Raw genomic sequence first — 13,704 nt, 5'->3', positions numbered from 1 at the left:
CTCGTAATTGCTTCTATATTCGCTGAAAGATGTTTCTCCACTGCTCTGGTATCGACAGTCTGTTAGAACTGATATTATTTCCTTTATCACTGGTTAAAAGATGCATTCAAAAATTTTACTTCAGTTTCGGGTGATACTGCTCGTCCGATCCAAACCTTGCTGGGCAGTGTACGAGATGAATGGCAGTTAGTGATAGGTTATTTGAGGGGATAACGGATATGCAGTGGGGGAACGCTGTCGTTGTTAGATGCCTCACTCTGCAGAACATAAGGCGCTATGTTGCCTCGTTGCAGCCAGTTGTTTGAGGTCTGAAGTCAGTCGTAGGGACACAGTTCCAACGCCGGCACACTCTTCCCCCCCCCCCCCCCCCCCCCGGTGTGCCTTGGTCGTTAGCGTGGTCCTAATCACACAGGGTGCACGGTGGACCAGCTCTGGTCCCTCTTCCAGCTGCAGCATTGGCTTTGCGGTCGCTGATGACTCCGCAACACAAAGCACAGTCTGTATTTGCTTCATTGATTCAGTGAAAACTACTCTCTATTTAAGATATTTAAGACTTACAACAAATGACTCTGAACCAATCAGTCACCGATGAGTAGTTTAATTATTTCTGCAGTACAAGAGTCTTACTTATCATCAGGTATAGTTAGCCGTAGTGACAGTTTGTCTACCAAGACTTAAATTCGAATAAAGGTATCTTCCAGTACACAACTCCGTTGTCTAATGATGATATTACGATGCACTCACTGCAGAAGAAAGCAAGTGTAGTCAATTTGAAAAATAGATTTTAACAAAATGTTTTGAGATATTTGTGATTGTTGTAGTTAATTAACCGCGAAACCACCAGATCCAGTACTAGTTCGTAGTCTTGTGCTCAGAAAACTTAAAGGATGTGATTAAAGTCAGGGTGAAAGAATATCGTCAGGGATAAGATTCGCTGACTTCTTGATGCAATAATTTACCAAGAACCGTATGTATTGTAGAAATTTATTTTATTTTATGAACTTCTATGTGCTACCAGTTTCGGCATTATATTGATGCCATCTTCAGGCTCCACTCGTCATAGTCGTAAAATCGCTATACACGGCTATGACGAGTGGGGCCTGAAGATGGCATCAATATAATGCCGAAACTGGTAGCACATAGAAGTTCATAAAATAAAATAAATTTCTGCAGTACATACGGCTGTTGGTGAATTATTGCATCAAGAAGTTCATGCCAGCCGTCGTTCCACGATCCTTAATGGATCAACGAAGAAGATTCGCTGACGTCACTGTTATTCTCAGTGAAAATGAAGAATAATTACAGGACCAGTTGTATGCAATTAACAGTGTAATGAGTCCAGAATATGAACTGACTGTAAACTGAAAAAAGGGGAAAGTGATGAGTAGCCCACGAAGAAAGTTAAGGAATTCTGCTACCTTGAAAACAAAATAACGAAAGACGGGCGAAGCAAGTAGGACATAAAGGACAGACTATCACAGGCAAAGAAAGCAATCCTGATCAAAAGAAGTCCACTAGTATCAATCATAGGCCTTAATTTGAGGTACAAATTTCTGAGCATGTGCGTTTAGAGTGCAGCATTGTATGGCAATGATTTATAAACGGTGGAAAAACCGGCAAAGAACAGAATCGAAACGCGTGTAGTGCTATAGAGAAAGTCTAAAAGAAAGAGGACTGATAAGGTAAGTAACGCGGAGGTTCCCCGCAGAATCGGCGAAGAAAGGAACTTACAGAAGACATTGAGAAGAGACAGGATAATAGGACATGTGTTACGACACCAGAGAAAAGCTTTGATGATACTAGATGGAACGTAGATAGTAAAAACTCTACAGGAAGACAGATATTGTAGTATATACAACAAATCACTGAGGATGTTCGCTGCACGTCCTACTCTCAGGTGAAGACAAACATCAAGATACAGCAGAGGAATTCGTCGCGGGCTCTATCAAACCAGTCAGAAGATTAATGACTCAAAAAAAAGTTTAACTCTGGATTACGTCAAAAAAAGTATAACCAAATGAAATTCTTTTAGTTTTAGAGTTTCAGTACAGTCTATTCTTTATGAATTGTGTTTTCCAACAGAGCCTGATCTAAAGACGCAGCCATCAGCACAGTGTACGATCTCACTGACATGTTACACAGCGTGCAGCGCTTCAGAGATGTTATTGAAATACATTGAAACTTGATTTTTTTGTTCGGCCTGAGTTCTATATCGTTGTTACTGTGCTAAAGAGAAGGAAGAAAGGGGGATCAGGGTTCAACGTCCCGTCGTCGATCTTGGATTAAAGGAGGACAGCCAAGAAAATGAGGCGTGTCTTTCTCAAAGGCTCCATTCCACCTGTTGTCAAGAAGCTCGTGTATCTATTTGCACACGTGCTGTCTCTCCCTCTCTCACCGATACGTTTTGCTGCTGTATTTCTATTTACTAAGTGTCTTGCAGTTAAATCAAATTTTTGATGTAACTGAAATTTTTACCTGTGCCGTAACTGTTTCCGATAGTGGAATAACTTATCATCAACTGCTGCGCAAAATCACAGCTCTCTAGCGTCTTGGACTCCATATATTAGATTGCTACTGCACGTGTGTAACGATTATTACGCGCCAAAGGAATGGGCCAAAGCGATCAAGCGTCTGCTGATGATTGAGGGAATCATTCGTTTATTCAGATGGATAGTGTAATTTTGGTTTAATCTCCTAGTATCGCCTTTAACTGATACACCATTTCAAATGGTTCAAATGGCTCTGAGCACTATGGGACTTAACATCTGAGGTCATCAGTCCCCTACTCCGGCCGAAGTGGCCGTGCGGTTAAAGGCGCTGCAGTCTGGAACCGCAAGACCGCTACGGTCGCAGGTTCGAATCCTGCCTCGGGCATGGATGTCCTTAGGTTAGTTAGGTTTAACTAGTTCTAAGTTCTAGGGGACTAATGACCTCAGCAGTTGAGTCCCATAGTGCTCAGAGCCATTTGAACCATCATCAGTCCCCTAGAACTTAGAACTACTTAAACCTAACTAACCTAAGGACATCACACACATCCATGCCCGAAGCAGGATTCGAACCCGCGACTGTAGCAGTCGCGCGGTTCCGGACTGAAGCGCCTGGAACCGCACGGCCACCGCGGCCGGCGAGACACCATTTCACTTCGCAAAAGTACGTTAGTTCATTTCCCGTGGATGTAGTAATGTCAATTCGTCTTTCTGTGGTTTGCTTATAGATTTCGCTTGTAACAAAAAAAAAAAAAAAAAAAAAAAAAAAAAAAAGGCTCTGAGCACTATGGGACTTAACAGCTGAGGTCATCAGTCACCTAGAACTTAGAACTACTTAAACTCAACTAACCTAAAGACATCACACATATCACTGCCCGAGGCAGCATTCGAACCTGCGACCGTAGCGGTCTCGTGCTTCCGGACTGAAGCGCCTAGAACCGCTCGACCCCTCCGGCCGGCTCGCTTGTAACATTCTCCTGTGCCCAAAGAGGATCTGTATGTCGCGTTTCTATAAATGGGAAATTCCCTATTGAAGGATGAAATTTTTCTTCTTTCCTTTTTTAGTAATTGTAGTAGTTCACGTTTACAGAAAATTAGAGAGCAAGAAAGACTCCGTTAACTGACTTACGATCAAACACAACGGAGAAGTTGTGTGGCAGACGTTTCTGCAGGTCTGTGTGGACTTTCACAAAAGCTTCGACATTATTTAGGAATGTGCATAGCGACGTCACGAGTGAAAGTGGCTTTGTCACTGAACGGTATTCTTAGAACTGCCTGGCAGGTAGACAAAATAATTCCAGCCGTCCTCGATTCGTCTTCTTCAGTAGCAACCTGCGCTTACCTGAGGCGCCTGGCAGCATGTGTATGGATTTCGTGACGCATCCATACCCGCTTCTGGTGACCGTTGTCACTGACAAGGATATGTTACTCAGCACCGTCGTCCAAAGCTGAAAGTGCCGTACGATGGTGCTGTCGCCGTATTGTGAAAAGAATGCGCTGTGATGCTTCAGCCGTTTCGTAAATCGTATTTGCCAGAATAGATCTTTCATGTATATGAGTATTGAAAAGATGTCCTACATTCCTACAGAAGATAGTAGCACTGCTCGAACTAGAAAAAAAAGTCCTACAAACATTCGTCCGAAAACAAATACTTCAGATATGATCTGTTCCGTGCTATACTAGCCACCTGCCGTTTGGCACAAAATGAAGTGTTCAGTGTGATTAGCAATTCAGTTCTCCTGAAAGAATTAGTGGCTCGTGCGACCACAGGTGACTCTCCCCAGAAATTGCGTCATTTGCATCGCGCACACGTTCCTGCAAGGTGTATTGTACATATATTCGATGGCTGTGGAGTACTCCAATGCCTCTAAGTGTTCCCATGGCCATAAATCAAAGGAATTGAGGTCAGGCGTATTAATTACTGTCATACGAGGCGTAGAAAATAGCGTGGTGCCCCATCGTTTTTAAAAGATATCCGCTGTCTATGTGGTGGGTAATGATTTCCACTAATGTGGATATCAGTTTTTCAGAATTTGATGTAAAACGGTACTTGTTAATTTGTCTAGTAAAGATTCTGTCACCCAAGATTCCAGCCCACACAGTGATATTTAAATTTGTACTTTACTTCCTTGATCACTCGAGGATTTGCGTTTGCTCACACGTCCGTACTGTGTGTCCCACTCTGCGCGAATCCCGCCTCGTCCGAAAATGGAAAGCCAAGTATGAAGTCCAGATCCTCAACTCTCTGTCTTACAAACCACTGGCAGAATCGTAATATGGTATGATGGCCTTGTACCCTGATGGCTTGCACATGTTTTAAGTGATGTGGTCAGAGTAACTGCTCGTACAGAACTGACCACGCAAGAGAGTGGTTTATGCCTTCAACAGCTCCATTTCTTCGTGCACGTCTTCCAGGACCAATTATTCGTCGCAATACTCGCTTCTCTTTATCCGTCGTGTGAACTACGCGAATTCCGTCGCAATCACTTTTCCTCGTTGCGAACTATCTCGTATCTGCAAGACACTTGCGCACCCTGCTGAACTTCTTTCCCCAGATTAAATGAGTTATTGAGAATGTTGTTCTGGGTACAAGACTCGCGCCTATCGACTGATGCCGTTGGCTAAACAACAGTACCAGTGAGTACTGATCGTTACCTACAAAGGCAAAGTAGCACACAGCTGAACGAGTATTTGTTTCCGGACGTAAGTGTACAGGACTTGTTTTCTAGTTCAAAGGGATAATATTTCTTGGGAGTATTCAGGACTTACTACATATGTCTGCATATCTATAATGCCACACAGCTCAAGAGTAATCACTGAATTATTGTTATTGCATTGTTTAGATAATTAATTAGCTTTGTACAGTGCTTGGTGTATAAAAATTTTCAACAAGCATTTCTTTGGGGCACATGATTGTAGTAACCATAGTAAAAAACAGAAATTGACATCCAGGACAATTACACCTTGCATTTCGCACTACATCACACACCAAAAGTCGAAGTACAATGAAAGATTTGTCACGCCAGAGTTATGGTTCAAATGGCTCGAAGCACTATGAAACTTAATATCGAGTATCGAGGTCATCAGTCCTCTAGACTTAGAACTACTTAAACCTAACCAACCTAAGGACATCACACACATCCACGCCAGAGGCAGGATTCGAACATGCGACTGTAGCAGCAGCGCGGTTCCGGGGCCTAGAACCACTCGGCCAGTCAGAGTTATGGTTATCTCAAACACTGCCATTACAGATGTCGCAGACAGCCAGTCTTATTGTTATTATTTGAATTTGGCCTTCTCAGGACCACATGAAACAGCTGATTAATGACATCATATTCTCTTCTTCTTAGGATTCTGTACCTCAACCGGTAAAAAAGCAGCCCCGTATAGCATCGCTTTTTTGCCCGTCTGTCTGTCCGACTGTTAAGAAGCCTTCTTCTCAGGGGCATTTGACGTATCAAGTTCAATTTTATGTTGCACACTAAGATCTACGGTCGCTTGGTGGCGTAAAAAATGTAAGCTGCTAAGTCATTGCAATCAAAAGAGACGGCCGTTCATTCACATGTTTTGATACTCGCAAATTCACCCATCAAAACCTATAGGGTACTTGCCGTTGACCTAAAATCATGAAATTTGGCAAGAAGCAGGGTTTCACAGTACAAATAAAGGAAAAATTCCGAAAATTGTTAATCTGGAATTACATGAAACGAAAAGATATTTATTTTGTCATCTTTTATCTGATTTCAAACTTGAAATTAAAAGGTTTGCTTAAATATGGAAAAGGTTGTGTCCAGCGACCGCATTCATTTCAAGTAGTAGATGGTACAGCAATCAGTCGCAAATGTTGTTGTTGTTGTTGTTGTTGTTGTTGTTGTTGTTGTGGTCTTCAGTCCTGAGACTGGTTTGATGCAGCTCTCCATGCTACTCTATCCTGCGCAAGCTTCTTCATCTCCCAATACCTACTGCAACCTACATCCTTCTGAATCTGCTTGGTGTATTCATCTCTTGGTCTCCCTCTACGATTTTTACCCTCCACGCTGCCCTCCAATACTAAATTGGTGATCCCTTGATGCCTCAGAACATGTCCTACCAGCCGATCCCTTCTTCTAGTCAAGTTGTGCCATAAACTTCTCTTCTCCCCAATCCTATTCAACACCTCCTCATTAGTTATGTGATCTACCCATCTAATCTTCACCATTCTTTTGTAGCACCACATTTCGAAAGCTTCTATTGTCTTCTTGTCTAAACTATTTATCGTCCATGTTTCACTTCCATACATGGCTACACTCCATACAAATACTTTCAGGAACGACTTCCTGACACTTAAATCTATGCTCGATGTTAACAAATTTCTCTTCTTCAGAAACGCTTTCCTTGCCATTGCCAGTCTACATTTTATATCCTCTCTACTTCGACCATCATCAGTTATTTTGCTCCCCAAATAGCAAAACTCCTTTACTTTAAGTGTCTCATTTCCTAATCTAATACCCTCAACATCACCCGAATTAATTCGACTACATTCCATTATCCTCGTTTTGCTTTTGTTGATGTTCATCTTATATCCTCCCTTCAAGACGCTATCCATTCCGTTCAACTGCTCTTCCAAGTCCTTTGCTGTCTCTGTCAGAATTACAATGTCATCGACGAACCTCCAAGTTTTTATTTCTTCTCCATGGATTTTAATACAATGATGTTTGTTGCATATCTAGACGACTGTCACTGTGTAGCCATCTTCAGTGCAGTAAATGTAAGTTAAAACATTAAAGGCACATGTATATGCACGTAGTCACAACTGGACTGCTCATGTCAGAGGTGAGTGGTCGATTTTCATGTTACTTTAGAATCACTGATAAATAGCATTAGTTCTCGGAATGACGAAACACGTTGCAGGGAACTTTCAATTGGAAATCATATTTTTACTACTTCATAACAAGAGGAAGCCGATCATGATGCAGGTTTTGAGACGAAACCGCAGTTTACTCGGAGGTGGGTGGAGACGTTTGTGCGTGCCACTCCGCCGGCAGGCAGTGCGTGTGGTTGCGGGCGCGCGAGCGCACACGCGGTATTCCTCGATTCCCACGGCGTGGCGGAGGCATGCGGGCGCCCCCCGCCGTCGCTGGAGGACCCTCGAGTCTGCGAGTGGCCACCGCAGCTGCTGGCCGCTCAACTGCTGTCCGTTACGGGATCAGCTGCGGTGCAGGTCACAATGACTTTTGGCGGAAATTACGTACGAGGGGCGTCCAATAAGCAGTGCAACATACGTTCTTTCTCGGCCAATTTTGGTTAAAAAATTGTAATTTGTTTGCGACACTCTTAAACACTCCTGCGTCATCTCATTTATTTCCGGTAACTTCCAGTAGATAGCAACGCTGTAACTAAACTTCACAATTGGCTGAGCAACTAGGTTGCAGCCGGCCACTGTGGCCGAGCGGTTCTAGGCGCTTCAGTCCGGGACCGCGCTGCTGCTACGGTCGCAGGTTCGAATCCTGCCTCGGGCATGGATGTGTATGATGTCCTTAGATTAGATAGGTTTAATTAGTTCTAAGTCTAGAGGACTGATGACCTCAGATGTTAAGTTCAAATGGCTCTGAGCACTATGGGAATTAACATCTGAGGTCATCAGTCCCCTAGAACTTAGAACTACTTAAACCTACCTAACCTAAGGACATCACACACATCCATGCCCGAGGCAGGATTCTAACCTGCGACCGCAGCGGTCGCGCGGTTCCAAACTGTAGCGCCTAGAACCGCTCGGCCACTCCGGCAGGCAGATGTTAAGTCCCAAAATGCTTAGAGCCATCTGAACCATTTGATTTGAACTAGGTTGCGTTCCAACAGAGAGCGGTTATCGTATATATTTTGGTGGAAAACCACAAATGTTGACAGGCGCTTACACAATGTCTAAGAACCCCGGGCAGGCGATAAAAGCACCTTTTACTTCGCTGAGCGAATTGTGTGCCGTCACAGAACAAACAGAGCGGAATGTGTCCGAACTTCCACGCACAGGCTGGCAGCACACAACTGTGCCGCCTGCAATATTGCAACGTGCGGACACTCTTATTCGAGGTGATTGACGAATAACAGTCCAGCATTCTCGAATTCACATCTCAGTTGGTAGCTATGATATAGTTATACACCATTTGGCGTATTCAATGGCTTATGTCAGGTGGGTTCCTCGAAGCCCAACTGAGGGGCTAAGAAAGCAAAGAAGGAACATATGTACCGAATTGCTTACTCGTCATGACGCTAATGGTGTCTGTTTCCTGTCAAATACTGTCACAGGCGATGAAATAGGACTTCCGTCGTTTTGGCCCACTGCGCTGGAAGCACTGCAGCAATGATGGGGAAGTTAATGATGCAGAAAGAACTTGCCTGAGACGCAGACCAGTAGAGCTCAACTACGACGGAATAGGAACGCTTGCATTAAGATGGTAAGGCCATAGACTGTTATGAAGAGTACGTTGAAATATTTGCATTCATAGCCAAAAAACTGGGGAACAGTTTGGTGTATTTAACTCGTGAAGCAGGCCATCCTCCCTTGAGAAAGAAATGTTGCATTACTTGTCGGACGGCCATTGTACTTAGCAGGAGCCAAATAGTCACGACAACTGTGGAAACATCGCTAAGCTCTGCGTACTGGTAGGTCGGCGAACCAAACCCGTCCATATAAACGGGGCCACAAAGATATCGACACAAACTTTGATTTTTTCGTAAAACATTAGGAAAATGCAGTCAGTCTACAAAGGATATCGCTTGCAAATTACTCGTGCGATCCATCTTACAATATTGCTGTAGTGGGGGAGATATTGCTAAGGTGCGTGTGACCGCTACCCAACAATCCTAAAAGGGGATACTGAATGTATACACAAAGGGCAGCACAGATGGTCACAAGTTTGTTCGAACCGCGAGAGAGTGACACAGAAATTTTGGAAGAGCTGAACTAGTACATTCTTGAAGAGAGACGGAGATTATGCCGAGAAAGTCTTCCAAGGAAGTTTCAAGAACTGGCTTTAAATGATGATTCTAGGAATGGACTACAACCCCTTACTTACAACTCTCATAATGGTTTTGAGAATAAGATCATGTTACTTACAACGTGCACAGAGGCATTTACACAATAATTCTTCCCGCGTTCCATATGTGAAAAGCACAGGAAAATATCCTAATAACTGGTACAGTGGGACGTTCTCTTTCTCATGTGCTTCACAGTGATTTGCGGGGTATAGATTTACTCCGAGGTGACAAAAAAGTCATGGGACAGCGATATTACTTGTACAGACGGCGGTAGCATCGCGTACACAAGGTGTAAGAGAACACTGCATAGGCGAAGCTGTCATGCTACTCAAGTGATTCATTTGAAAATGTTTCCGACGTGATTATGGACGCACAACGAGAATTAAAAGATTGTGAACGCGGAATGGTAGTAGGAGGAAGATGCAAGGGGCATTCCATTTCGGAAATCTTTATGGAATTCAGTAGCCAGCCGCTGTGGAGGAACGGTTCTAGGCGCTGCAGTCCGGAAGCACGAGACCGCTACGGTCGCAGGTTCGAATCCTGCCTCGGGCATGGATGTGGGGTTGGGGTGATTTGAGGGAAGAGACCAAACTGCGAGGTCATCGGTCTCATCGGTTTAGGAAACGACGGGGAAGGAAGTCGGCCGTGCCCTTTCAAAGGAACCATTCCGGCATTTGCCTGGAGCGATTTAGGGAAATCACGGAAAACCTAAATCAGGATGGCCGGACGCGGGATTGAACCGTCGTCCTCCCGAATGCGAGTCCAGTGTGCTAACCACTGCGCCACCTCGGTCGGTGGCATGGATGTGTGTGATGTCCTTAGGTTAGTTAGTTTTAAGCAGTTCTAGGTTCTAGGGGACTGATCACGTCAGATGTTAAGTCCCATAGTGCTCAGAGCCATTTTTGAACTCAGTATTCCGGGATCAAAAGCGTCAACAATGTGCAGAGAATGCCTAATTTCAAGTATCAAAAAGCAATGGCGGACGGCGTTCGCTCAACAACGGAGAGCAGCGACATTTGTGTAGAGTTGTCGGTGCTAACAGACAAGCTGCACTGCGTGAAATAACCGCAGAAATCAATGTGGTGTGAACGATGAGCTCTGAACACTATGGGACTAAACTTCTGAGGTCATCGGTCCCCTAGAACTTAGAACTACTTAAACCTAACTAACCTAATGACATCACACACATCCATGCCCGAGGCAGGATTCGAGCCTGCGAAAGTAGCGGTTGCGCGGTTCCATATGTAGCGCCTAGAACCGCTCGGCCACCGTAGCCGGCCAAGTTGGTGGTGGCTCCATAATGATATTGGCTGTGTTTACATTGAATGGACTTCGTCCTTTGGCCGAACTGAACCGATATTTGACTGAAAATTGTTATGTTCGGCTACCTGGAAATCATTTGCAGTCATTCGTAGACTTCATGTTCCCAAACAACTATGGAATTTTTAAGGGTGACAGTGCTCCATGTTACTGGGCCACAGTGATCGAATTGGTCTGAAGAAGGTTCTGGGAAGTTCGAGGGAATAATCTGGCCACCCGGATCGCCTTACATGAATCCCATCGAACGTTTACGGGACGAAATGGAGGGGTCAAATCGTGCACGCAACACTTCCGCTGTTAGAGACGGCTGTAGAGGCACAGCATAGCTCAGTATTTCTGCAGGGGACTTCTAATGACTTGTTGAGTCGATGCTGCGTGGAGCTGCTGCCAAAGGAGGTCCAAAACGATATTAGCAGGTATCCCCGGACTTCTGTCACTTCACTGTAGATGTAGCGTGACACTGGAAGTTGACGTCTAAGTCTGTGTTGTTAAGGGACGGCCTGTTACTGCAGTCCTCGCCAACACTTAACAGTCTGCGTCACCAAACTGTTCTGCGGTAGAGACTCGTCTCGACACGGCTGAAGACGAGCGAGCGCTGCTAACTGAATGCACCGTGTTGGAGAACTGAAGACAGCGTAGTAGTGGCTCTGAAACGCAGTGTGAGCGGCCCAGCGGTGGCCGCGGCTGCCGAACACAGGGCGAGACAGATGACACGGCAGCTGGCGGCTAGGCTATAAATAAGCGCTAATCCGCGCCGTCCGGCCAGGAGCGCGCGGCGCGCCTCCACTGTGCGAGGGGCCGGCGGCGGGCAGAGCGGGCAGTGCCGCCGGATTAGTACGGGGCGCGCCGCTAGACGCGGCCATCAGGTGGGGCTCTGCAACCAGCAGCTGCCGCCCGCAAGTAGGGCACAGGAGCAGCCGGCAGGTTTCGAATCTTCACAGTGCAGGTCCGGATCCAACGGGGGAGGGGAGAAGAGGGGCACATAGCATCCAGCACACGCTGGTCTATCGATAATCACGATTTTGAAACGCATCCCTGCTGATTTTTGAACACATTCTACACTACTGGCCATCAAAATTGCTACACCACGAAGATGTCGTGCTACAGACGCGAAATTTAACCGACAGGAAGCAGATGCTGTGATATGCAAATGATTAGCTTTTAAGAGCATTCACACAAGGTTGGTGCCTACAACGTGCTGACATGAGGAAAGTTTCCAACCGATTTCTCATACACAAACAGCAGTTGACCAGCGTTGCCTGGTGAAACGTTGTTGTGATGCCTCGTGTAAGGAGCAGAAATGCATACCATCACGTTTTCGACTTTGATAAAGGTCGGATTGTAGCCTACCGCGATTGCGGTTTATCGTATCGCGACATTGCTGCTCGCTTTGGTCGAGATCCAATGACTGTTAGCAGAATATGGAATCGGTGGGTTCAGGAGGTAATACTGAACGCCGTGCTGGATCCCAACGGCCTCGTATTACTAGCAGTCGAGATGACAGGCATCTTATCCGCATGGCTGTAACGGATCGTGCAGCCACGTCTCGATCCCTGAGTCAACAGATGGGGACGTTTGCAAGACAACAACCATCTGCACGAACAGTTCGACGACGTTTGCAGTAGCATGGACTATCAGCTCGGAGACCATGGCTGTGGTTACCCTTGACGCTCCATCACGGACAGGAGCGGCTGCGATGGTGTACTCAACGACGAACCTGGATGCATGAATGGCAAAACGTCATTTTTTCGGATGGATCCAGGTTCTGTTTGCAGCATCGTGACGGTCGCATCCGTGTTTGGCGACATCGCGGGGAACGCACATTGGAAGCGTGTATTCGTCATCGCCATACTGGCGTATCACCCGGCGTGATGGTATGGGGTGCCTTTTGTTACACGTCTCGGTCACCTCTTGTCGCATTGACGGCACTTTGAGCAGTGGACGTTACATTTCAGATATGTTACGACCCGTGGCTCTACCCTTCATTCGATCCCTGCGAAACCCTACATTTCTGCAGTATAATGCACGACCGCATGTTTCCGGTCCTGTACGAGCCTTTGTGGATTCAGAAAATGTTCGACCGCTGCCCTGGCCAGCACATTCTGCAGATCCTTCACCAATTGAAAACGTCTGGTCAATGGTGGCCCAGCAACTGGCTCGTCACAACACGCCACTCACTCCTCTTAATGAACTGTGGTATCGTGTTGAAGCTGCATGGGCAGCTGTACCTGTACACGCCATCGAAGCTCTGTTTGACTCAATGCCCAGGCGTATCAAGGCCGTTATTTCGGCCAGAGATGGTTGTTTTGGGTACTGATTTCGCAGGATATATGCACCCAAACTGCGTGAAAATGTAATCACATGTCAGTTCTAGTACAATATGTTTGTCCAATGAATACCCATTTATCATCTGCATTTCATCTTGGTGTAGCAATTTAAATGGCCGGTAGTGTAACTTGATTTCTGAACGAAACATAAGTTGATTTTTGAATGCGTGCGTAGTCTCTGCCAGATGAACCCCCGTCGCATCTAGAAATAAACTTTCCCGCAGAGAAAAGGGGATGGAACTGTACGTGCTGAGCGGAATAAACCAGTATGGTTGAATCCCAATCGCTGTTTGTTTATGTGGTAGATTGGGTGTGCGAATGATCAGCGTTGTTATAATTATTAGCGAAATCCATAGATTCAGACTAGTAGAGTGGAAATAAACGGCTAACAGGAATTACAGGTAAGAAAGATTACGTAGATTATTGTCTTCTCAGTGTATCCAAGAGAACGAAGTTTTGATAGGAAATTTTTGCCAGATCGTTACACTACTAACTCGTCTGGACACGACTGAACTTAGGTTCAGTTCTCGGAATAGCACGGAAATAGACTTTCATCT

At 45.5% G+C, this 13,704-nt stretch overlaps 1 protein-coding gene across 1 annotated transcript in view; it reads left to right on the top strand.

The window, feature by feature from the left end:
* LOC124777695 (translation initiation factor IF-2-like) overlaps positions 1–11,806 on the top strand; it is a 44,756-nt gene extending 32,950 nt beyond the window's left edge. Inside the window, exon 6 of the mRNA XM_047253180.1 lies at positions 11,587–11,806. Coding sequence (XP_047109136.1) covers positions 11,587–11,806 — 220 coding nt within the window. The remainder of the gene's footprint in view (positions 1–11,586) is intronic.
* Positions 11,807–13,704: the final 1,898 nt, after the last annotated feature.

This window comes from Schistocerca piceifrons, chromosome 1 (assembly GCF_021461385.2).
Source record: "Schistocerca piceifrons isolate TAMUIC-IGC-003096 chromosome 1, iqSchPice1.1, whole genome shotgun sequence".
In the NCBI taxonomy this organism is placed as follows: domain Eukaryota; kingdom Metazoa; phylum Arthropoda; class Insecta; order Orthoptera; family Acrididae; genus Schistocerca; species Schistocerca piceifrons.
The sequence above is the reverse complement of the archived record's forward strand: the minus strand, read 5'-3'. Positions and strand labels throughout refer to the sequence as shown.